The 25,604-nt window shown below is 40.0% G+C and overlaps 2 protein-coding genes across 2 annotated transcripts; both read right to left on the bottom strand.

Annotated features, from left to right (window-relative positions):
- Window positions 1-1,818: 1,818 nt before the first annotated feature.
- LOC126393493 (retinol dehydrogenase 7-like) lies at window positions 1,819-6,326 on the bottom strand. Its single transcript, XM_050049679.1, has 6 exons — window positions 6,315-6,326; window positions 4,549-4,584; window positions 3,288-3,618; window positions 2,421-2,679; window positions 2,139-2,302; window positions 1,819-2,051 (listed from the first exon to the last, which is right to left on the bottom strand). Exons 1-6 carry the CDS (start codon window positions 6,324-6,326, stop codon window positions 1,819-1,821), a joined length of 1,035 nt encoding a protein of 344 aa, XP_049905636.1.
- Window positions 6,327-10,105: 3,779 nt separating this feature from the next.
- Window positions 10,106-18,301, bottom strand: LOC126392663 (retinol dehydrogenase 7-like). Its single transcript, XM_050048203.1, has 5 exons — window positions 18,085-18,301; window positions 14,329-14,676; window positions 12,875-13,133; window positions 12,620-12,783; window positions 10,106-10,787 (listed from the first exon to the last, which is right to left on the bottom strand). The coding sequence occupies exons 2-5, from the start codon at window positions 14,639-14,641 to the stop codon at window positions 10,543-10,545; spliced, it is 981 nt and encodes a 326-aa protein (XP_049904160.1). The 5' UTR covers window positions 14,642-14,676; window positions 18,085-18,301; the 3' UTR covers window positions 10,106-10,542.
- Window positions 18,302-25,604: the final 7,303 nt, after the last annotated feature.

Consider the following 25,604-nt stretch of genomic DNA (forward strand, 5'->3'; position numbering starts at 1 on the left):
TGGAGGGTTGTCCCCAACTCATATAGGCACCACCATGATGGCATTTCTCAGCAGCATTAAAAGCGATTGAACCACTTCCTTTTGCTTTTTTAAGAGAGTCAGGGTCATGTCCAAGCAGACGTAAAAGTGGATTTGCTGACACCTGTTGACCTGTTGCACAAAGTGCCCTCCAGAATAACTGAATTTTGTTACATTCCCACAAGCAATGCAACCAAGTGCCTACATGAGTTTTACATTTAGATGTGCAGTGATAAATTGATGTTATATAGGATATTGCATTGTAACTCTTTATATCTATTGCAGATTGAGAGTCTGGAAGAGAATCGCAGGAACTTCCCATATATTATTAGGACCCCCTCGAAAACAAGATGATACATCTCAAGGGGTTTATCCTAATAAATAAACTTTGATCATCATCATTATCTGTAACACATTTGAGCAATGCACACCATGATGTCTTTAACCATGTCCAAGTTCAAATTTAATATCTCTGAATTAAATTAAGAGATAAAGTGCTTTTGCCCCCTTGTGATCCAGAACTTCTCAAGCAGGTGAAAGTCATTTGAAAATTCCAGCGAGTTGGCTTTCTGATACACATAATGTCGGAGCTCTGAATATGCAAATACTCACATTCAGGCAGTATATAACATTCATATAGCTCTCTTCTTATACTCTTTATACCTTTAAATGTTGTATGGCCACCTTTTATCTCCCGACTCAAGGCTAACAACCAAAAGGAGGGCAGCATAGAGTAAACTAGAATTACCACCTCACGGTTGTATGCAATGTGAACGAGTCAAGTTGCACTTGCAGTTTACATCCATGGCTGTGAAAACATGGGTACTTCATGGATACTGCCCAAATGTCTCCACTGCTGTTCCTGAGATATGAGCATAGAAACATCTTTTGCAGAGCATTATGATGTTACAGTGAAGCTGACCTTTGACCTATTGGGTATAAGATGTCATCACTTCATCATTATATCCACATTTGTGTGAAATGTTGTCAGCATATACATTTTTGAGTTATGGGCAAAAACAAGGTTTGTGAGGTCACAGTGACCTTGACCTTTGAGCTTTGACCACCAAATTGTAACTACTTTATTGTTGAGTCCAAGTGGATGTTTGTGCCAAATTTGAGGAAACTCCCTCAGGGTCCTCTTGAGATATTGCGTTCATGAGAATGAGATAGTTGCAAGTTCACAGTGACCTTTGACTATTAAAATCTAATCATTTTATCGTTGAGACCAAGTGAACATTTGTGCCGAATTTGAAGAAAAAAAAAAAAATTCCTCAAGATGTTTTTGAAATATCAGGTCAACAAAACTGAGACCTTTGACCTATGACCACCGAAATGTAATCAGTTCATCGTTGAGTCAAGTGGACGTTTGTACCAATTTGAAGAAATTCTTTCAAGGCATTTATGAGCTATTGCATTCACAAGAATGGGATGGATGAACGGACAGACCGACAGATGGACTGACAACGCGATAACCTAATGCCTCCGGCCAAGGCTATTGCTGGCGTTGAGGCATAAAAATGGAAAAAAGAATTTGATAGAAATGTTAGCAGATAGAGACTGTCATTTTATAAACACAGTGAATAAACTCTCAGTTTTACAGAATGATTTATTTTGCACCATAATGAGGACAATTGGAAACTGTTTCTGTGACCATCGACCACATGCCCATATGGTTTAAATTGCTGCTTAGATGTGAATAAATACATTTTATTTTTTGTAGCATAATCCAGACACTTTTTTGACCTTGTTGTCACAATATTTTAGTTTTATCACTTTCAGAAATGTCTCTTGTGCTGTTTAGCTTAGCTGATGTCTTTCAGCCTTAGGTGAAGGAAGAAGCGCACTGATAACAAAGTCTGACACAAATGAAGGGAAGTAGGACAAAGGAATCCAAAAAAACTTGGCATCCCAGCCTGCACTGTAACGTGTGCGTGGGAAGTGAGCTGTCAGCGCGTGCTCCATACACCTGGTCACCTTGGAGAGATCTGGACTGCACAGAATGCCCAAGGAAAAGTCCTGAGTTTTCAGATCTGACAAGAAGAACAGAGCAGAGGAATCATTCAGAATATTTATATATGACACTAGTGCTGAGTGTGATCAACTGTACTTCCACTCACAGTCATCCAAGAATGTGTGTCCATAGGAGTCTTTGACATCTTGAGGGAGGCGGGTCCACAGTCTCCTCAGGTCAGCTTCAACAACATCCGGCCTGCTTGCACCTGTCTTGAAGAAACCAGGCTCGATAATACTCACTTTGATACCAAAGGGCAGCATGTCCCTCCTGGACACAAGAAGCAGAGCATTATGTTTCCTTACTGCAGCTGGAGAGCTTTTAATCAAGTATTGTACTTTAAAAAAAGTATGAGGTATTTCCATTTCATACTATTTCCTCCAAATACCTGAGGCCATCGGAGAAGGCTTCCACTCCCCATTTGGACAGGCAGTATCCTCCACCAATGAGAGTAACTCTGCCCATAACACTGGCCACATTGACCACCCTGCCCCGGGCCTTTTTCAGCAGGGGCAGAAACTGGAGCGTCACATCAATGAGGCCGATCAGATTCACATCCAGAACCTTAGAGAAATCTTCTAACTGCATCCATTCTGTTGGACCCATGGGTATGGACCTGCCGGCATTGTTCACCAGACCCCACAGACCTGCTGAGAAAGGAGGCAGGAACATTACCAGCGCATATCAACCTCTGATCTTTATCTCTTTTTCACTGATTCTCAACTCATGTACTTGAAAAAAGGCTCAATCTGAACAGATATGTCCTTTTGGATATGGCTGATTTTCCCCAGAGGTAATGATGGTGGAACTGTACTTTTCTAATCAGTGTTAAAATGCCAAAATACCATACAGTACTATGGAGAGTGGTACTGTATATAGTTAATACTGTATAATGTTTGAGAGTTATGTTTACTACTGAATTCCACACAAACAGACCAGGCATGTTCACTTAGTCAAATAAAGGTTTAAAAGTGTCCAAAAAGTTTACACTCAGTCAGGAAAAACTTTTGTTATGAATCTACTTTACATTTATGTTTAGAGAAAATGTAATGTGTCCCTGACTTTAAAAAATGCAGATTATATGAGGTAAGTATTTCCTCCCTCCTCTTTAAAATCAGAGGGCATGTTAAACATATCAGTAGGAGGATGATGAGTTGATGATGGGATGGTCCAGGTTGCCTTTATCTCTCCCAGTGCCTCACTCTGACTGGCACCCTATCAGTGTGTACCCCCTGCTGCTGTCCACCCGGCTCACCTCCATCTCCGACCTCTTTGCTCACAAACTCCACTGCCCTCCTGATGCTCCCGCTGTCTGTAACATCCAGCGGGAGAGTCTTCAGTCTGGAGGAGGCTGCTGCTGCCAAATCTGTTGCACCTTTCTCTGTGAGACATGCAGCTATGACGTGGAAGCCTTTTCCATCCAGCTGCTTGGCCAGCAGATTCCCAAAGCCGCTGTCACAGCCTGTGATGAACACATGCTTCTGGTTGGAGCCATCAACCTTGTAGGAATCTCTGATGTACCATCGGATGACAGCGAGAGTGGCCAGAAGTGAAGCACAGGTTAAGGCCAGGTGTGACAGGATTACCTGAAACACAATCCACAGATATGACATCATGCCTCCTTTTAGCTGCAACCAGCAGCTTTATATGTTGCTCTGTCTGCTGGTCGGTCCATAAAACTATCTCCCCACCCTTTGGCAGCCACAGTTTTTGCCCTGGAAGGGTGAAATTTGACATTGAGGCTAAGTGTGTGTGTTTGTGTTCATGCCAGCTGGCTAAAAGGGGGTGTGGTAATGGAGGTGGTCATGAGCCAAAGGACAGGGCAGGGGTACATTCCCACGTGAGTGAATGAAGGCGAGGGACAATCGCCGGCCAAGGTGATATTCATGCTGAATATGGGCAGTGTCTGATTTGACAGTTGTATTTGTTAGTTAGCTTGCAATGCCCACTGGTTAGACCAGTTAGACATGTCAACAAAAGGCAGTCAACCACACATCCTTCTTAGCTACTGGTTGAGTCTGTGAGTTTGTCTGTCAAAGTTCACCAAAATTGAACTCTTTACAATGTTAAGTTGCAAATTTCCTCTGCCACGGGAGGCAAATGTTTATTCACCCCTTTAGCCACACTGAATGGAAGTGAAGGGGAGGTAACTGTTCATGCCTGCTGGCAAAAAGGGGGCGAGGCAGTGGGAGTGGCCTATAACAAAAAGGTGCATATTTTTTGAACAGATTCACATAACTTGACCAAACTTTGTGGAAACGTAGACACACACACACACACACACACACACACACACACACACTATAGCAACCACAGCTTTCTATCTATGAGGGTGAAAGTTGCTGTGGAGGTCATGTGTGGACTGCATAAGCATACGTGGTCGCAGCCACTGAGAATCCACACTTACTTCTCCTAAATATTCTACACACATTCTCTAAAGGTAAATTAAAAACCATGAAAAAGAAGTGAATGTTTACGCAAATAATGCAAACAAAGAGAAATCTACTCACACTCACCTCAAATAAATATGTTGTGAGATTGTCAGCTGACACCTGTGTGGAGAAGCATGGAAGATTGATATTGAAATACCCAGTGTCTTTATGACCAATTAAAGATCAGCCTTCAAAATATTGGACTATGCAACAATAGTTAAAATTAGCTCCTCTGCAACCAATAGTAAAATTCTACTTACACATAAATGCATTCATAATAATAATAATAATCCAAGAATAGCCTACAACGTATAATAATATGAAACTTGTATGGTTGATTTCGTTGCACAGTAAGTACTTTTACTGTTGATTCTTTAAACACATTTTTAAGACATTTTTTGCATTGTGGTGTAAATCTAAACACCAAAAGAGGTTAAGTGCATGGGGTTTATTTTTGGTAAACTGATCCTTTAATGCAACAATTGTCACTCAACCACCAGATGGCATTAGATCTTATTAAGCTGATTTTTGTAAAAATAATAATAATAAAGTGCACAATAAGTCAACTAATGTCAAGTTTCTGTTCTTTAATTTTGAGTCAAATAAATAAAAAGGTATAAAGTTAATATACAGATTATATTTGGGTGCTCTAACTCTAAGTTGAATTATTATTTTGTGTAAAATGTAAAATAATAAATGCAAACATACCATGGCCACAGTTCTTTAGAGGATGTTGTCTTGTTTAGTTCAGTATGTGCATAGATTACTCCAGATGACAATGTGCCACAGCTCAGAGTATTAATTCAATATACACATGCAGGATGGCTGTCTTGCAGGAAGCTGAACTTCACACACACTACTGCACTGACTTTCTCTGTCTGCATGTGCTATGGACCAATCACAGTCAAGCACTGTTCTGCATCCAATAGGGACATTTGTTGTCATATCATAGGTAAGGTGTGGCAAGTTTATTTACATAGCACATTTCAACAACAAGGCCATTCCAAGTGCTCTACTTGAAATATCATAAACAGACCAAGTGCAAAAGAAACACATATAAAAGGACATTGAATTCTGTGGAAAACAGACATTAAAGAGCCAAGAGAATAGAAAATAAAAACAAGCTTAAATAGGACAGGTTTAAAATACAAGAATAAAAGTTACTGTGCAGTTTGAGAAATTGATTATTATTTGATTTAATAAAAGGCAGTGACAGTCTTCAGATTTGATTGAAAAGAACTGATTTTGATACACAGAAAGCTTGTGTAAGGCTGTATTCACACCAAATCAGGTGTTGCGGTAATTAGCTGCAGGGTTGTACAACAGTGTACGAGTGCCATTAAATGTTCCATTTGCAGAGGAGTGGAGGGTAGAATCTCCCCATCTCAGTGACTAAGTATTTGTCTTCGATAAGTTTGCTGATGTTGTCTTAAAAGCTGTCTAGAATTCCTTTTGATTATCATTACTGTGTCTTTACCACCACAGACGACAAGTGTACATACTCACAAGCAAAGGGAGTGCTCTTCTTTGCTGGGTAGTACACTCAAGCTGTAAACACGTACTTTATTTCCTTTACCAAATTATAATTATACTGCATGTATTCAGGAAAACATCTCTGCACACAGTGAGGTTGAGATGATGATGTTCTCATTCTTGAATATGATGTCATTCATCTGTGAAAGTTCACCCCCACTATTCTGCTATGCTCTGAGCACATGCTCCTCTCCTCAGGCCATACTTCTTTGATTGTTTTCCTCAGTAGCATGAGCTCTGTGTCTCTTTTCAATCTCTGCTCTAATCTCTTTCAGCTTAGTGTTCCTGACAGGTGAGCTGCTGTATACAGTATCTACCTGCATGTCCATGCCTTGTGTGAGGCTGTTACTCTGATCAGACAGTAACTATCTGGAGAGAATATCTGCAGCAGGAATGTTCTTGGCTGGCCTGTGGATGATAGTGAAATTGTACCTCTGTAGCTGAAGTATCTTTCTCTGGCTCTCTGGAGTCATTCTATAACGTCTCAAGTGGCTTGTGGTCATTACAGTGACTCAACAGTGACATAGCAAGTGTAAATGTTTGCAGCCAAAAATTTTTTAAATCTGAGCATAGTCGATTTCACTGTCAGTTAGCGACATCTGACAGTCAGATAAGCTCTTGCAGTAGGGCTGCAACTAGTCTATACTTGGATACTTCACCTTGTAGCCTTAGCTCTTTGCTAGGTTCAAAATATGTAGGGACTGGACATGGCTCTCGTGTGATTAGCTCTTTAATTTTTCTGACTGCTTCATCATGTTGTACATCCCATTTGAATTTACTGGACAATTTTGACAGGTGATGCACAAGTGCGTTGATTTCCAAGAGCATAGTGGCAAACTTTAAGTAGCTACAATGCCAAGGATGTGTCCATCTCACCTTCGTCTTTGGGTTGCCCCATGTGTCTCACAGCTGCAGTCTTGGCTGGATCGAGCTTGATTCTGTCTTTAGTTACCGTTCCCAAAGTAGCTGACCACAGTGGGACAGATCGTGCTCCTCTCTGGGTTGAACTTAACTCATCACTCTCTGGAGCGCTACAGCATGGCACGGAGGTTGTTTCTGCTGTAGATGAGGGCATCGTTGACTGTCATTGTGACTCCCTGTTACAGTGATGCGGTGTCACTTCCTAAGTCTCATCAACGGAAACTTGTATTAGACAGATTTCAGCCCAAAAGGCATATGGAGCCTGACCTGACATCCATGATGCTTTGTTGGAGGCTCCAACCAACTCGATTGTGATCATCAAGAGTAGGTAAAGCGTATTTTAGTTGTTTGATAATCTTCTTCAAATCTTTGGGGTCAAGACACACTCTCATGTTGTCTGTGTGTCTTTTCTGCTGCTATCTTTGAACTGACTCATACAGTTGGTTCAGTGACTGGGGAACTGCCCATTGGTTCGACAGCCCATTGGTTCGACATCCCATTGTTCCGACCATATTAAACTCATTGTTCCTAAGTCCGTTCCGAAATCATCATGATGCCCTGTGGTTAAGGTCTGGTTAGGTTTAGGCACAAAAACCACTTGGTTAGGGTCAGGAAAAGATCATGGTGTGGGTTAAAATGAAAAAGAAAGTGACAAACACATAAACCGTGAGCCTGCTCCGCCTCAAGCCGGTTGCGTCGCACCATACGCCCGCCGCGAGCTGTTCAGCACCACAGACAGTCGGACTAATGGGATGTCGAACCAATGACATGGACCCCAGTGACTGTAGCTCATCTTTCAGGCAGTTACACAGAGCGAGGGGAACACACCTCAGCGGGTGTACCCAAGGTACTATGTTGGGGTCTATGTGAGTTGTGCACTCACTAGGAAACAGTCCTATTCCTATTTGGAGGAATTTGCACATCTGCAAAGGCCTGCTCCGTACCATTAATGTCAACTTGTCAATGTCCAAGTTGTCTGTAGTCTGTCTGACTCATTTTGATTTAATGTGTGTACTCCTTTTCCTCGCTAGGAAGAATACACCTTTGCAAAGTGGCTCAACTTGCTGCATATCTTGTACTGTTTTCCTTCAGCATTACCTTGCTTGAACTGCCACATTCTTTTGGGCGCTCCCTGTCTTCCTCTGTCTTGAAGAGGTTATCTGGGATTCTTTCTGCCCTGTCTTGGCAGGTTTTCCTAGCTGCATTCTTTGATGGCTGCCAACTGATTGCATGAACCGTCTGGTCATGTGGGCTACCGTTTCCAGCAGCTTTAGTTTAAAGGTGTGCTTGTGCTATTTCATGAGACCAAACAATATTGATGGCTTTATCCAACGCAAGATCAGAACTTCTCTCTCGCTCTAGGTGAAGGAATTTGACTTGACTTCCTGTACATGCTATACTTCAAAGTATCTAATTAACATACCAAGAATTGTTCAAACCAAGAATTGCTCAGCATCCAATAAGGATATTTGTTATCACCTCATGGTTGTCACATTGGGAACTGCCCATTGGTCCGACAGCCCATTGGTCCGACATCCCATTGTTCCGACCATATTAAACTCATTGTTCCGAAGTCTGTTCCGAAATCATCATGATGCCCTGTGGTTAAGGTCTGGTTAGGTTTAGGCACAAAAACCACTTGGTTAGGGTTAGGAAAAGATCATGGTGTGGGTTAAAATGAAAAAGAAAGTGGCAAACACATAAGCTGTGAGCCTGCTTCGCCTCAAGCCTTTCCCAGCTGACCCAGAGCCGGTCACAGCGCACCATCAAGGTAGAAATACGCCCGCCGGGAGCCGTTCAGCACCACGGACCGTCGGACTAATGGGATGTCGGACCAATGGGCTGTCGGACCAATGACATGGACCTGTCACATTAGTGTGAAACAAATCTTACCAATATATTATATGTATGTATAAAATGCACATTCTGATTATTTTAAACAATATAGGCTACAATTTGTAAGATAAGAACATGATCTATGTACAATATTAGATTTAAAATTAAAACATTATTTGTTAATCTATGAAGCCTGTATAACCCCCTAATAAGATTTCATATCATGGTAATTTTAATCAATCAATCAAAAATTTTTACAGACCCCTTGGTAGAGTGCCACAGAACACACTTTGAGAATCACTGCCATTGAGAATGTAACAACAGGGTTAAATGTGTCACCCAACATGAAGGATTTGTAACAGACAATACCAGATTACAAAACCCCTGGTTTTGATTTGTGCATTCCACTTTTACCTTATCCTAAAAACATACCTCAGCCCAAAAGTTACAGACTCTTCTCTGTATTTGATATTGAATGTAAATCAATGTTAAGAATATGAAGAGCAGGTTTATACAGAGGAAGAGGAGCCAAAGTCCATCAAGAACAAAATCTTTACAAGTTTAATGAATTGTGATGACGTGTTTAAGATCATCCTTTGACTTAAGAAGCAAAAATAATTGATATTATAATCAATAATGTAGGATTGATAACATCTGGAGTCAAAGACATAATGAAGCTTCAGTATGCACCAATGGCTTTAACTCCTAATACTTTCCTTTCCAATGAGGAACACTGCAGGGATGGCCAATTTCTCTGCTTTTATTTGCCTTAGCTATAGAACCTCAACCTATCTATTTATGCTCGTCACCAGATGTCTGTGGTATTTCAAGAGAAGGGACACAGCATAAATTATCTTTGTACTAAGACAATTTACTTCTTTATGTTACAGATCCTCACAGAACTCTTCCTGTAGTCATGTCAATCTTAGATCATTTTGGTAAGCTCTCTCGATGTAAGATTAATCTCTTAAAAGGTGAAATATTTCCTGTTAATTAAGATGCACAACAGATATCTTTCTACTCATACCCATTTATAGTGACTATGGATAGCTTTCTTATTTAGGTATAGCGATAACCCAAAAATTGTCTGAGCCCCCTTGTAGATTAGACTAGAGTGGCCTTTAACAAATGGTCAGTCCTACCACTCTTCCTGACAGGAAGGATAAATATAATTAAAATGAATATTCTCACCAAATTTCTGTACCTACTTCATTGAATCCTGATACTTTTACAAAAATCCTTCTTTAAAAAACTCAACAGAATGATATCTGAATTGAGCTGGAATAAAAAAAACTCCTCGTGTAGGCCTACAATGAGCATTCTTACAGAAACATATATCAATGGAGAGAATGGCCCTTCAAAATTGTCAGTATTATTACTGAGCAGGTAACTTGAGAGCACTGACATATTGGATTGAGGCAAGTACCTCTGACAGATTTCTATTTTGGGTATGCATGAGGCTTCCTCTTGTAGGCTGACATCCTTGTCTGCTTTATTTTATTCAGAGATGCCTATGGCCCTACATAATACTTCTTCACATCCTACAGTCCAACAGTCTTTGCGTATGTGGGTTCAGTTGTGAAAGCATTTTGGCTGGCAGGGGGGCACCATCAAATTTGACATAGCTTAAGACATAATGAAGAGCCAAACATGTTTTATAATACAGAAAATGTTTATATGATGCTTTAAATGGTGTAATCCTTCATACGCAAAAACGTATTGCATGAAAAATAATAAGACACATCAGTGATCTTAATGTTAGCCCAAATTCTTTTCAAAACAATGGATCTATTTTGACACACACTGAAATGAAGACACTCTAGGTTTTGCTCCTGGGATCATTTTACGAAAAAGACTATCTGTGATGCAGGTCGGCATGTACGACAAAGGCAACCAGAAGAACTTTGCATCCCATCCAGGTAGGTAGCGAGTACGAGGATGAACGGCAGAGATGGCGTGCTCCATGCAGCTTACCACCTTCATCAGGTTGCTGTCAGTCAGCATCCTAAACCTCTGAACCAATATTCCAACAGCTGAAAAGGAAGCATTTGACACATGTCATTTCTAATTAGTTAATAATCATTTTCTAGGGATAGAGTTGTGTAATTTGGAACTTACTATAGGCAAAATACAGACAAGGATCAGTTGGTACACTACAAAATTATGAATCACAATAAAACAGTCAGCTCACAGCAGATTACCTGAAACAAATGCTGTTTGTCTACAGGTAAGCATACAATAAATCATACATAAAGAACATTGTGTCTATTTTGAATGTGCATGTGTATGTATGTATGTATGTATGTATAGAATTGAATGTGCTTTTTTTTTTGTGCCACAAGTGGGCACCAGACCCTTAACAAATATGAGAAAGAGCAAGAAAATCAGTACTTCAGGTTTATTTCTATCAGCTCAAAAACATCAGACCACTTCTCTCAATGAAAAATCTGGTAACTAAAGAGTGTATACAGTATGTCAAAATCAGCCCACAAAGAAAAAAGAGAGGAAATTGCAAACACCCCCAAAAAATGTATGTAACAAAGCAACGTTTTGATCTCCAGAGTCTGTGGGCGATGTTAGCCTGACAAATTAAGCTGAAGATTTAAACACTATTGGAGTTTGACAGATGAGGGTTAGACCAGATTCAGTGATCAATCAGCAGAGCTGCACAGCTCATGACAGGCAGTACTCTGAAGGACCAAATGAAGACCAATAAATTTCAGCACAGAGCTGGTATTCACAGAATTAAAGCAACTGTCCTTCAAGAGCAGCGTTCAGTGGCGCCACGGTCTGGAATGAACTTTCAAATGCAATGTGGCCACAAGTACACTTCATCAACTGTCTTATTGTTTGTTAGTGCTCAGAATTTGCATAGCAGAAATGTTTTGGTATCTGTGTACTTTATTTCCTTTCAAAATCTGGACACTATCATTAATGCAGTCATTACCTCTCATCTTAACAACTGTAATTACAAGTTGTCGCAATGGCCGTTTCTATTTTGCACTTGTGAGTCTGTGTGTGTGTCACCATGCCAAGACTTGGACCTGGTGACACCTATTGTAGCAGTAATTACCACAGAAGCCATTTAAAATAATTTGGCCGGTTGTTAATATGTCCGTCTTTCTGTCTGTCTGTCTATGGACAGATTTTGGTCGACACGATAGCGTTGCAACCATGCATGCAGTCACAAAACTTTACAGGTGTGTAGTTGAGATCACAATTAAGGCTGAGTTAAAAGATGGGTGTGGTTGGAACAAACGGTGCCAGAAGTAGGGGGGTAGAGACTAGGGAAGGGGATACTGGTCCCCCCACTTTAGACCCCTGGATGAAATTTGATTGAAGTTGCAGTTCACTGTATCGCAGCTGGAGCACTCCTATCGCAAGATGTTCTATAGTTTGCTATTCACTAGCAACAGAAAAAATATCTTTACTGTCAGCTTCATCAAAACTCTGCTGCTAGGATTTTAAATAGCTTTTATGAGATTGTTTCATTGTTATTTGTTGTGATTTTTATTTCTATTTTAGTATTTTGAGCTAGTAGTTTCTTTCTGTGTTTCATTGCTTTACATACTGCATACTTTACATACCTTGTTTTAAAAAAGTGCTATAGATAGTTTATCAAAAAGATTCTTACTTGACATTAGGTATTAAACTGAATGCAGCACTTGCAAAATTAATAAATAAAAGTCTAAAATTTCGAGCAAGATGATTTATGTCATGGAGAGGATCACGGATCATTTTTAGCAAGATGGGCATCATTCGACAAAACAATCTCCTCTATGTTTATAAATTGTTCAGTGATGTGCTGAGCTATAGCAGTAAAATAAGTTTTGTGTTATTTTCTAACAAAGGTGGAGTAACTCACATTTTCCATAGAAATCTTGTCCATAGTCATCCTTCACATCCTGAGGTAATCTGTCCCACAGTCTCTGCAGGTTACTTTGCATCGCCCCTCCATCAGTCACATTTGTTTTGAAGAGGCCTGGCTCAATGCCTGCAACCTTGATTCCAAATGGTGCCATGTTCAAACTGAAACACAAAAGAGGTTTGCTATAAGTCAAGAAGACACTCATGAGAATAACAAAGTGTATCAGCATGAAAAGGCTGCATCTTCTCTCACCGCAGACTGTCGTTGAAGGACTCCACTCCATATTTGGACACACAGTAAGGTCCACCGAACGGGGTGACTCGCCCAAACACGCTGGCGACATTGACCACTCTGCCTCTGGCCTTCTTGATGAGAGGGAGGACGCTCAGTGTTACATCGATTACACCAAACAGATTGACAGCAAGCATGGCCTTGTAGTCGTCTACAATGAGCCAGTCAGTGGGGCCAGATGGATGAGCAACTCCAGCATTGTTTACCACGGCCCACAGACCTGGAGCAACACAACAATATAATAAACACAGAGAGGTGAGACTGTTAATACATACAGTACATGTGTGGCATCACCAACAAGTGAAATGACTGCTTAAAGGCAAAATGAGTGGTAAAAAAAAATAGACTCATACAAAAATAATCCCTCTCAATCATCACGTTTGACCCACTTGAAGTGTGTGGCGGTGTATGCAGACTGTGCCCTCTGCCTGCATTTTCTTTTTCTGCTGTGTTTTTAATGTTTCTGAGCAACAACCTTTTGGCAGTGGTAAGTAGCCCTTACCAATAACAGTGCGCATGGTGTGAGGGTGGGACTCTGTAAAAACGTAGTTACCAGGAGGGGCAAACTTTGACAATTCAGTCAGGACCACTTTAGTCAAAGAAAAGTTTATTTCCATTTGCAGTATTATATTTGGCAATATGGCTCTGTTCTGGGGCCTCTCTGCCTTTCCTTGGCCTATGCAGAAAGCCTCTTCCATGCAGCTATGTGGAAAGACTAAAGCAGAGACAGAAACCTCTCTGCCCTTCCACGTGCAAACGAGGACAGCCTGAGGCAGAGAGAGCAAACCTCTCTGCCCTTCCATGCACCTACATGGAAAGCCTAAGGCAGGGAGAGCAGCAGCAAAGACCCCCCGGGAAAAGGACAGACCAAGCATCAATGCCAAAAAGAAATGAAACTGATAAGTCACACACAGCATGAAAAGGAGGAGCTGGGGTGGAGGTGAGTCGCAAGGTGGATTGCAGAGGAAGCAGCAACATTACGCAGGTCAGAGCAGTTTAAATAGGGTGCCCTGAATGAGATTCGCCAATTGGTTGCATAGAAAGGAATCATGTGATCTATCAGCTGACTGGGCTGTTTGAGATCAGCTGACGTAGCTGGGATGTGAGCTGAGCTTGACATCATGTCGTGCCCGAACTTACACTGTGCTCAATTTATGTGTACAAACTGCAGCCAAAAAACCCTCCTCATTATGCCTTTAATTTCTAAACCTGGAGTAAGAGGGAAACTTGATATGATCGGATATGTCATATCCATTGACATCTCCACCCCACTGCCGAAGCAAAAACGCACAATCACCTTCCATAAACTAAACTCTGTTTTCCCTACCTCCCTCTCATCCTCCCTCTCTGAAAAAATATCCACTTCTCAAACATTAAATGTGACCCTATAAAAGGAGCCCCTAAAAGCCACTCACCCTTCTGTCCAACCAGAGTCCTGATGAAAGCGGCAGCTTTGCCGACACTCTCGGAGTCGGTGACATCCAGATGAACGGTTGTCAGTGTGTCGGAGGAGATCTTCTTCAGCTCATCCTCACCCTTCTCAGTGTAACAACCTGCAATCACATTGTAGCCCAGCTTGTCCAGGTGTGTTGCCAGGAGTTTACCAAACCCAGAGTCACAGCCAGTGATGTAGACGTATTTATCTTCCTTGTTGGGCACTCTTTCACGTTCCTTGTACCAGCGATAGATGAGCCAGGAGGCCACCAGTCCGAGGATATACAGGTACATTATTTCTAGAGATGAATGGTTTCCTAGAAACCAAACTGTCAAATAAATAGGAAAAAACTCACATTAACACCACATAGATTTATATTATACTGACTCCAGATTAAATAAATGTTTACAAAAAGATAATTTGAGATAGCTGTGATAAATGGACACTCCGGTTTGTTAAAGTTTTATTTATTTGGAGTTCAGTTAGCCCTCCTTTAGTCTGGACAATTTTAGCATGTAGTTGACAATACAACCTCCACACAAGGTCCATTTAGTTGCTTTTCTGGAGCTTTTGACTGTAACACACAATCTTCTTCAGCAGATGCAGTTTGCCTTGTTGTTAGACAATCTGAGACTGAGACAGTAATCTAAAGCAGTCAGATAAAATAAAAAAAGGTACACATCTCTAATTCCTTAACAACTGGGCACACTCTGTTAACTGATAAAGATTGTGTGATATGTCCAAAAGCTCCACAACTGCTACTTAGTGAATGCATGACATCAGAAAGAGTTGTCAACTTGTTTAACTATGTTTCCATCTTCAGAATCAGTCAACTCGATCTCAGTGAAATGGGTAGATTCAAAGGTCTGGACTCAGGCAAACTCAGTGACCATTCAAGTTCCCTACATCCCACAAGTTCTCTTAGCTCTTTCACTCGAATAAATATGTGAGTAAACAACTCTGTTACATGCCACAATTATATAAACTGAAACTAAACAGCCGTCACTAATGTACCTTTCAGCCCTCCAGCCTGAATCAGCTACCTGGCCTGCTGGCAGGTACTGCTCAGTGCTGTGGTTGTGTGCTCTGTGCTAATGTTAGCTGCTTAACAGGAGGCTATCGCCGTATAGCGGCTCTCGTGCACTGGTTTGAAGGGTGTGCACTGTCCAACCATAGACTGTGTGTGCCACTATAGATATGAATGTGTGTGTATGTGAGTGTGTTGGAGACACACTCACATATCATTATTCATTTATGTGCTGCCAACTGGGTTGCTCTAACAAAGTTTTGTAGTATAACATACAATGACAATAAACTCCGCCCGTCCGCCCGTCCGCCCGTCCGCCCGTCGTTCTGGATTAACTGCTGATGAGAGTGTTGCTGCACGGCGGCTCGTGCTTCAGCCCAAGGGGTGTGTGTGCTTTGTGCTACTGGCTTCTAACGAGTGTCTGTCATTTCGCAGCGGCTTGTTCTTAATTTCAGCTCCTTCAGGGGACAATCCCCAAGTGTCTCAGAGTTGAGAATATTGTTCATTTTTTCACAAATTTGAATATACTTTGTGATTTTTTTAATCATTCAAATTTGGCTGGGTGGTTAATACACATTTTTCTGTGGTGTGACAAACTCATTACACATATTTATATTTGCTTTATGTAGACTTTAAAGTGAAACTGTTGTGTCAGCTACTGTTTCAAAGGTCAAGAATAAACTTTAAATCTTATATCTTATCTTATAGTCTGAGGCCTTCAGTAGTTCCTTTTCAATAAAATATTAAATAACAAAACACTACAATAAAACACTACATTGACAATTATTAGCGACAAACTGATACCTTTAACCATTTAACCTTAAATGAACCCTAAATTTAATCCCGCTGAGGAAAGTTTAAACATGAAACTGAGACGTGACAAAACCTGTTTTGCCATAGGAAAAGCCTTCAGGAATGACTATTGGTGTGATCATGGAGGTACATTTTTGGAGTGATGCCAAGATCTTTACAGAGCTGATGGCAGTAGCATTTGCCCATCCCAAGAATGGTATGCCATCCGTTTTCTGCTGGCAAATACTGACAAACAGTATGTGGCGGCATCACACTGACATTGTACACATTTGTTTACTGTTTGTCATATCTGTTTGTTATGTCCCAGTTTGATATTGCTCAGTGTAATGCAGACACATACCATTTTACAATATAAGACAGTGGGGACAGCGGCATACCATTCTCAATATCGGCATATGCATACCATCTGTCACTTTTTGATCTTGACGCCACTGCATTGTTGTGCGATATGTCCTCATGTGCACTGTTCTTTCTCAGTGTGATGCCACACAAATCTAAAAAATGTTTAGTTTTAATCTTAAAATGGCTATAAGCGAACTACACCATGGTCACATGACATGAGCGTCTTTATCGCTGAGCTTGTTCTTTGGCACGATGGCGTTTAATGTCCCCAGCAACCTCTGTAACATCTTTAGCCATGTGTTAGCAACTGGCTTTTTTAAGACACAGATAAGCTTTAAAATTTCTCTTTATACATCATGGGTGCAAGAAGCTATGTTTTTATAAATGTCTGTAGGGGTATATCTGTAAAAGAGATGATAACGTAGCTATTAGGCTGCATTCACGTCGATGCAGGCGCGTCCAGTCCTCGCTTTCATTTGAATGTGAACAGTGGTGGGGCCACAGGAGATGCAAAAAAAATAAAAAGAACATCAGGCTGTGGTGGATGATCATGACCAGAAAAATCCACAAGAACAAGTAATGCAGCCTCTATCTATTGTTAACTATAAAGGATGTGTACAGAGCCGTGTGCATCATCCTGCAAAGTAGAGCACTACTTTTTTTTCACAAAATTCTTGCGTTAAAGGCAGAACATTGACAACTGAGTAGCCTAGTATTTTTATTATATGTTGAGGAAATATGTCAAAGCACAAAACAGTTACTTAAATATTTTGACAGTGGTTTAAATTTGAATCACCTTGAATTTTAATGGCTGCCCTCTAGATGATGGCTAAATCAATATTATGTCACTAACATTGTTAATATGGCTGAATTCAACAGCCAATGTTTATTCAGCATCAATCATATAAGGGTTTTCTATTTGGCTTCATCTTCTATCTGTGCAGTGACTCAACAAATTCTGATGGATTAACTGATTATCAAATATGTTGCGAAGTAATTGATCCACTATTGAATTAACTGACTGATCTTGGAGCACTGTAATAATTCAAACATAGTGTTAGACTTAACTTACATTTAACAAATTAGCCAGGTGAACTGAGACTGAATAATGAATACACTTAATATTAGGGCTGATAAATTGAAATAAAATAAAAAATAATTAACTATTTAACCAAAACATGTCATTAAACAGATAGACAGTTCAAAATCCAAAGATATTAACTTAAGACAAAGAACAACAGCAAATCCTAGAAACTACATTTATCTAATCTATCTAATTTGAAATAGCAATAAAATCAATTAAATCACAATCTCTCCTTATTCAAGTTACTTAAACCCAAACCTGCAGACTCAGGTGACGATCCCACATGTTCAGGTAACAGTGAGTGTCATCTACCCACAGCCATGATATTACCTGTGTCTCCCGTGCGTGTGTTCAATAAACTCGAAGAAACTAAATAATTATTAAAATAATCTTGTAATATACAAAAGTACTTACTAGGAGACAGTTATGATATTTTTGCTTAAAAATGTCCAGAAAAGAAAGAAACTTACATGTACGACACGGTGAGTGAATGAATCAGTGTCGCACTGTGCAGCAGCTGGATGTGAGTCTTCAGGAGGCAGGCTCAACAAACTCTGAGCCTGATCCCGATCTCAGAGTTGACTGAGCCTGAGCTGGGACACTCACCTGAGGATACTTTCGGCTCCAGAACAGCTGTTCATTATCAGTTTAATCAACTCTCAGGCTGAAGGAGGTGTTCACGGTGAGCACCACAAGGCATCATCAATGGAGCGCAGATAACATGATTGTCAGTGGCAGGAAGCAGAAAGCCACTTGTATCATCCCAGCTGAATCAGACATTGTAATGACCAAGAATCAAGACATTTTTAAAGGCTATTTTTGGGGCTTTTGTTGCCTTTAATGGCAAAACAGCATAACATTAAGGGGAGAGAGAGGCAGCAAGGGACTGCAGGCTGGACATGAACCCAGGGGCCACTGCATCAAGGACTGGGCCTCAGATCACGAGTCCATCGTACTCACTTTGATTATCCTTTCTGATTTATGCATAGGGAAAACCACAAAAACTGGCAAAAGTCCTTTCAGAGCCAGAGTCACTTTTCTTCTTGCCTTGTGTGTGTGTGTTCAGTGTCTCTGATGTTAGAAAGAAAACTGCCGCTGCTGAAGAATCAAAGGGCAATGCATAAAAGATAGATGAAGCAAACCTGCTGGCTGGCAGGTTTGCTTCACAGAGTATTGCCATAGTAACTGACTCAGGGTTACACTGAAGTGGCTTTGTGAAACGGAAAACTCAGAGTTTACCTCATCTCAGGCTGAACATAAGAGTTTTCACTAATCCTGCTTTCTGAAATAGGGCTCGAGGTGGTGGAGATAAATAGCCGAATAGTCTACAACATTTTTTTGTTGTTGTTGTTGTTGTTGCTTTTTCTACTTCTCGTTTACCTGATCTTCCGGGAGCTGCCCTCCTCCGACCTCTCTGTCACAGGTTATGATGTGTGAAAAGCGACATCTGCTGGAGACTGCCTGATAATGGCAGCTAGATAAAACCTTGACATGGGCTGTTTCCATAGCAGGCATAGAAAGAATACTAATGTCTCTAAACAATATTTTTTATTTTTATTTTAACATTACAAATTCAAAAAAAATAAAATATAATAAGACTTGTTCATGAAGCTGCATTAATCAATGTGTTTCTAAACTTTAAAGAGTGATCAACAATCCCTTGCTTTGAATAATAATTCGTGTTTTTTGTTTTTGTTTTGTTTTTTTAGCATACGACAATAAGTTAAATTACCTCTTTAAAGTTCTTTAAATTCCATCTAATCCTTTAACCTGATTGAACCTGCAGAACAACCACTGCTCCACCCAGCTTGATCTTGCTATTAGGTACAACTACAACTCCAAGGAGGTGATGTAAGTGTGCAGAAATCTTTTTCTACCAGTCTGACCTCATTAAATCTAAAATCTATGAATATGCAGATACTAGGCACTATATTACAGCAAGTTGCACCTAATAGGCTAAATGAAATATTTTACATTAACTCCCTCCTACCCAGAGGTAGGTAGTAACTAGTTACATTTACTCAGTTACATTTACGTGAGTAACTTTTTGGATAAATTGTACTTTTCAGAGTAGTTTTAATGCAAAATACTTTTTACTTTTACTTGAGTTATATTGTTTTAAAGCAACAATACTCTTACTTGAGTACAATATTTGGCTACTCTACCCACCTCTGAGTACATAATTACATATATATATATATAAATGTACAGTATAAGAATATATTTGTGTTTCTTGTGCCTTGATTTATGTTATGTTTGTAAAGATTTAATTATTTTTGTTTTAGTTAAAGGGGTATCGTTTAAAATACATGAATTTGCAGATCATTATTTTTGATTGATTGATTACGTTCATGTTCTTATTTTACAAATAAATCAGACGTTACTCAACAGTTACTCAGTACTTGAGTAGTTTTTTCACCAAATACTCTTTTACTCTTACTCAAGTAATTATTTGGATGACTACTTTTTACTTTTACTTGAGTAATATTGTTTTAAAGTATCAGTACTCTTACTTGAGTACAATATTTGGCTACTCTACCCACCTCTGCTCCTACCCTTCAATGCTGTATGGCCACTTTTTACCACCTACTTTAAGGCTGGCAACAAAAATGGCCTAACACAGGAAACTGCAACGCCAAATTCTCAAAGAATATTCTCAGAATAGTCTCAACAGTTAGTTATTTATATAGCGCTTTTCAGGACACTCAAAGATGCTTTACAGTGCTGAAAAATGTAAATGATAATAAAATAAAAACAAAAAATGACTGTTGGAAACTAGGGAAATGCCAGTTTGAACAGATGGGTTTTTAACAGTGATCTGAAAGTCTGTAGGGAGTCTGCGGGTGAGTAACCGAGTAGCAGAGTTCTGTATGTGCTGCAGTTTTTGAAGGCTGGTAGAGGGAAGACCATAGAGAATGCTATTACAGTAGTCAAGTCTGTAGGTTATAAAAGCGTGGATAAGTATTTCTGCAGTGGAGTGGGTGAGGGAGGTGCTGGAAGAATGGTGCTGGAGATGGAAGAATGATGTCCTGGGGATGTTGCTAATATGGGGTTTGAAGGAGAGAGTGGGGTCAATTATGATACCGAGGTGGAGGAAGTGGCATTGTGACCGTCGATGTGGAGGGAGAAGTCCTGAGGAGAAGGTAGGAGAGCTTTGGGTCCAGTAATGATGAGTTCTGTTTATTGCTGTTTAGTTTCAGGAAGTTGTTGTCCATCCAAGATTTGATGTCAGTCAGGCAGTTTGTGATGGTGGAAAGAATGACTGGAGTGATAGATTTGGTGGAGATGTATAGCTGGGTGTCGTCGGCGTAACAGTGGAAGTGTAGTCCGTGGTGTCGTATGATATTTCCAAGGGGTAACATGTAGAGGATGAAGAGGAGGGGGCCAAGCACCAAGCATTAGTTATGGAGTGATCCAAGAGGGTTATTTTTTTCGTGAGTATTTTTAAGAACCTTTGAGAAACGTTACCTGAAGACACTTTAATAGTTTTACCAGGGGTGGAGTACCAAATTCTGGGCCCTATTTATATGCAGTCTCCATGGGCCCACTGCCCTTCCTCTCTGGATTGATGTTTCTCTCATGCAACTTTTGAAATGTTTGCTCTTTTTTGCTCTCCTTTGTTTGTTTCTTTATTTCTTTTCATTTTGGAACCCTGATTTTCCCTTCGTGGGGAAAGACATTTGTATGTTGTGGCTCCCTCCAGCAGCATGAGCAATTGCCCCCTATATTTGTAGTCAGTTGTTAGTGCAGACCTCTGCACACCAGACAACCCTCAGCTGTAGATCAGACACAGGCAGTGTTTATCAGTGCGTGTCTTTCAACCCTCCTTCTTGTGGTATTATCAATCACCTGTGTTGTGACTAATAACCGGCTGTAAAGAAGGAGCAAATTCCGAACCCAGGCCCTCTTGTCCTAGCGGGCATTAACCCCCTGAACATCTGCTTGATTAGGTTACCATAAGTTTGTCTCCAGGTCTACTTTTAGTCAACAATGTATTTTATACATACACTGAAATACAGAAACTCCACACTGTTGGGTAGTTAAAAAGAAATGGGAGGAGACAAATGGATGATACAGTAGATCTAATAATGACACACAAAATTAATTGTGTGTTTCAAAACTTTCTGAAATTAATAATTAGCCCTAAAACAGGTGAAATGTAATGGTTATGAACATGAGCTGATCATGAAACAATGGACCATTGGGTATAGACATGCAGAAGGCCCCAGCACCTCAGACACACAGATTTTGTAGTTTTTTCCCCTCTTCTTTGTTTTGCATCACTTTGCAGTCGTTACACATCTCTCTGTGGTTTTGCGTCTCTTTTTGGTAGTTTTGTCTCTATTTTTTTTTGTATCTGGTTGTTTTGCCCCTTTTTGTAGTTGTTTAGTGTCTCTTTGTAGTCATTTTGAGTCTCTTTGTGATTGCGTTGTGTCTCTTTGTGGTCATCTCTTTCATTTTGTGTGTCTTTGTGATTGTTTTTGTAGTCGTGAGTCTCTTTGTTTCTCTTTGCAGCTGTTTTGCATCTCTTTTTAGTGATTTTGTATCTGTTTGTTGTTGTTTTATGCGTCTTTGTGGTCATTTTGAGTCTCTCCCTGGTTGGCACATGTTAATTGGAGTGACATTTTGCAGGTGAGGCCAGGAGGGCCCCTGACACCAATGGTAGGCCTGTCCATCCGTGGTTTCAGAGTATTACTCGATTTGCAAATTTGCTGGCTAACTAGTTACTTCGCCCTGTAAATATGAATAACTGTTAATTAAAATAATGTAATTAAAATAATGTAATTAGCCTAATTTAAGCTTCATGAAGGTATTCTAATGAATGCTAATGGCAGATAAGGACCAAAATGTCCTTATTCATGACATTTTAACTTGATTATGTGTGTATGGAGACAGTGCCTGACAATAACTAAGGGCCTTACAGTCATGAAACCCATTTTACAATCACTTAAAATAACAAGGAAACACATTTACACAAATCGATTAGTAAATTTCACATTTAAAAATCTCTCTGGGTTTGTTTTTGGAGATACAGCTCTATGACTATCATAGCAGTAAATGAACATTAACTTGGTTTAGAGATTGATTTTGCCTCACAAAGGCAGGCTAGTAAAGGTTTCATGCTCTCACAACTCTTATCAGCTAATGGAGGTGTAGATAATGGGAAAGGAGAGGCATAGGTGACCTGAAAATAAGACAGTTAAGATAGGAATTTACTCCGATGAGCCTCAGTGGTGCTGGTGGATTTCTGAAGATAACAGACGTTCAGTGAAAACTCCAGGTACGGTACATTTGGCTTTTCTTCCATGATAAAGTGTTACGTTGTGTTCATGACCAACCAGGATTACCCTCTAACGATTGCTCTTCTTATCATAATCTACGTACCGTAATTTAATAATGTTTTGTTGTTGACATTTGGATAGTATGCTGCTCAAAGCAGTGTGTTGCTGTTATATGTCACTCACATCTTGTGACTATGCTGTTGGATCAAAACTAAATTTTTGAGCAAAACGAATCATCCATTCGACTACACAGGTAATTGTGAATTAGTCATTAGATGAATATTAACTTAATTTAATATCTGAAGTCTTTTCCACAGTCGTAAATTTTGTCGGACACCGGGAATTTGTTGTTATACTTTGTAGATGTATGTATGGAATATGGAATATAATATAATATGGAATATGTCTGAAAACTTGGATCTCCTGATTCGCACTGGACCATGGATCCCACTGATTAACATCCAAATTATCATACAGATAATTTTCTATTCACAGTTGCCAAGTGAGGACACACCTGCCTGAGTCAGGGCAGCAGACATGAATAAATCAATTAAATTTACAACATCAGGAACAGACAAAAGAAGTGAGTGATCTGTTTTCAATCTTAAGAAGTGGACACAATAAAAGTAAAGTCTGATTAAAAAGCCAAGTGATTACGAGTGACTAAATATAGTTGTTCCTCTTTTTCTTTCTTTTTTTTTAGCAGACATTGAGAATGGGTAAGTTTAGACTTCAAGATTGCCTCTCCCAAATGTTTCAGAGCACAGTATGTTTGCAGTTATTAAATATTCCTGGGGCTTACTGTAGTTTACATGTGTTACAGCGATGAGAAGAAAAAAGAAAAGACACTGACTGTTGGATACTTTCAGCTGGTAAATACTGTCTCTTTGCTCATCATGTTTGTGGAAAGTAACTCAGTATATTTAACATTACTTAACATTCAAATGGCAGATGGTTTTGTCCAAAGTGACTCATGATAAGAACATTCAAACCATGTGGGAGCAAAAGCTAGATATCACCCATAATGAGGAGTGTATCCCTTTAAAACAGATAACGAAAAGCTTGTTTGTTGCTACAGTGGAAGTGCTTAGAGAATTCTTTTGAATTTTATTAGTTTATTTGTCAAAATAGAGACAAAATATTGATTACAATAGCTTTTATGATGTAAAAAATATGAAATAAATTATGTCATTTGGAGTGGAGGAGGCACCTGAACGGGAAATTTTAGGTACTTTACTTGAATATTTCCATTACTTTTCACTCAACTCCATTTATTTGACACCCTACTACTTATTTTTCAGATTAAGATTTTACTTAAGAACATGCCATAAGCTGATCAAATTCAGGCATCTCAGGCCAAAGGATGTGAGTCATGCTCTTACCTCTCTGCACTGCTGTACTATCTTTTGTTTGATCATTACAGATCAATAAGAAAGCAGAAAACAGGGAGCAAATTCTCACAAATATTGTTAAAATCATTTTTAAAAATCAGCAACTTCCTTTGTGCAGTTTCGATTTGCCACTTCCAAAGACGTCGCGATGATGGTGGTGGGGGGCTTGTGCGCCCTCATACACGGTGCAGCTGCACCTCTCATGCTCCTGGTGTATGGCAGGATGACAAACACGTTTGTGGCGTATGAGCTGGAGGTCCAAGAACTGAAAGACATAAACAAGACATGCAACAACAACACCATTTATTGGAAAAATGGCTCCATATACACAACAGCTGAAAACAGCACTGTGCAGTGTGGGTGAGTCTTTAGTTGACAGTTGATTTGTTGATGTGTAGTTACAGTTAAAAAGCTGCTGTTACTTATTTTATTATCTCTGCAGGGTGGATATTGAAGCACAGATGACCATGTTTGCATATTACTATGTTGGCATTGGAATAGGAGTTCTAGTTGTTAGTTATTTTCAAGTAAGTATTTATGCTTTCAACTTTAAAGGGACAGTTCACTCCAAAATTAAAAACACACAAATTTCCTCATACCTGTAATTTAATTTAATTTTTTTTTTTTTTAATTTTATATACTTTATTAGTCCCAGAGGGGAAATTCAATTTTTTCACTCTGTTGTCAATTACACACAGGTCCGAACACACACACATGCACAAACAGGACCTATACATGCACTAAGTGGAGAGATGTCAGAGTGGGGCTGCCCATGACAGGCGCTCCGAGCGGTTGGGGGGTTTGGTGCCTTGCTCAAGGGTGCCTCGGCAGTGCCCAGGAGGTGAACTGGCACCTCTTCAGCTACCAGTCCACGCTCCATATTTTGGTCCGGACGGGGACTTGAACAGGCGACCCTCCAGCTCCCAAACCAAGTCCCTATGGACCATCTAGTAGTAGTTATTAGTCTGGATTGCTTTAGCGTGAATAGCTGGATGTTAGAGATATTGGCCATAGAGATGTCTGCTCTTTGTTGAATATAATGGACCTAGATGGCACTCAGCTTGTGGGGCTCACCGCACAGAAGGAAGCACACATCTACTGCTAACTTATCTAGCACTACTGAGCTAGCTGTTACAGCTCAGCCAGAGAAGGACGCCATTAAAGTTTACATCTCATGCTGTCACGTGCATGAGCCTCTTATCTATAGATGCACGCTTGCTTCTGAGCTGTGAGAGGGGCCCATGGAGAAAGCACTTATCTCTATGGTTGATATCTCCAACACCCTGCAACTCACACCAAAACAATATAGATCAATAA

This window comes from Epinephelus moara, chromosome 7, assembly GCF_006386435.1.
Source record: "Epinephelus moara isolate mb chromosome 7, YSFRI_EMoa_1.0, whole genome shotgun sequence".
Taxonomy (NCBI): domain Eukaryota; kingdom Metazoa; phylum Chordata; class Actinopteri; order Perciformes; family Serranidae; genus Epinephelus; species Epinephelus moara.

Excerpts from the sequence above, each read along its gene's own strand:
- LOC126393493 (XM_050049679.1), bottom strand. Across the intron at positions 2,680-3,287 it reads CAAAGAGGTCGGAGATGGAG|GTCTGTGGGGTCTGGTGAAC; the intron begins GTGAGCCGGGTG and ends CTTTCTCAGCAG. Across the intron at positions 2,303-2,420 it reads GCCTTCTCCGATGGCCTCAG|GAGGGACATGCTGCCCTTTG; the intron begins GTATTTGGAGGA and ends TCTTGTGTCCAG.
- LOC126392663 (XM_050048203.1), bottom strand. The coding sequence starts at position 14,641 with ATGTACCTGTATATCCTCGGACTGGTGGCCTCCTGGCTCATCTATCGC. Across the intron at positions 13,134-14,328 it reads GACTCTGGTTGGACAGAAGG|GTCTGTGGGCCGTGGTAAAC; the intron begins GTGAGTGGCTTT and ends GTGTTGCTCCAG. Across the intron at positions 12,784-12,874 it reads TCCTTCAACGACAGTCTGCG|TTTGAACATGGCACCATTTG; the intron begins GTGAGAGAAGAT and ends TTTGTGTTTCAG.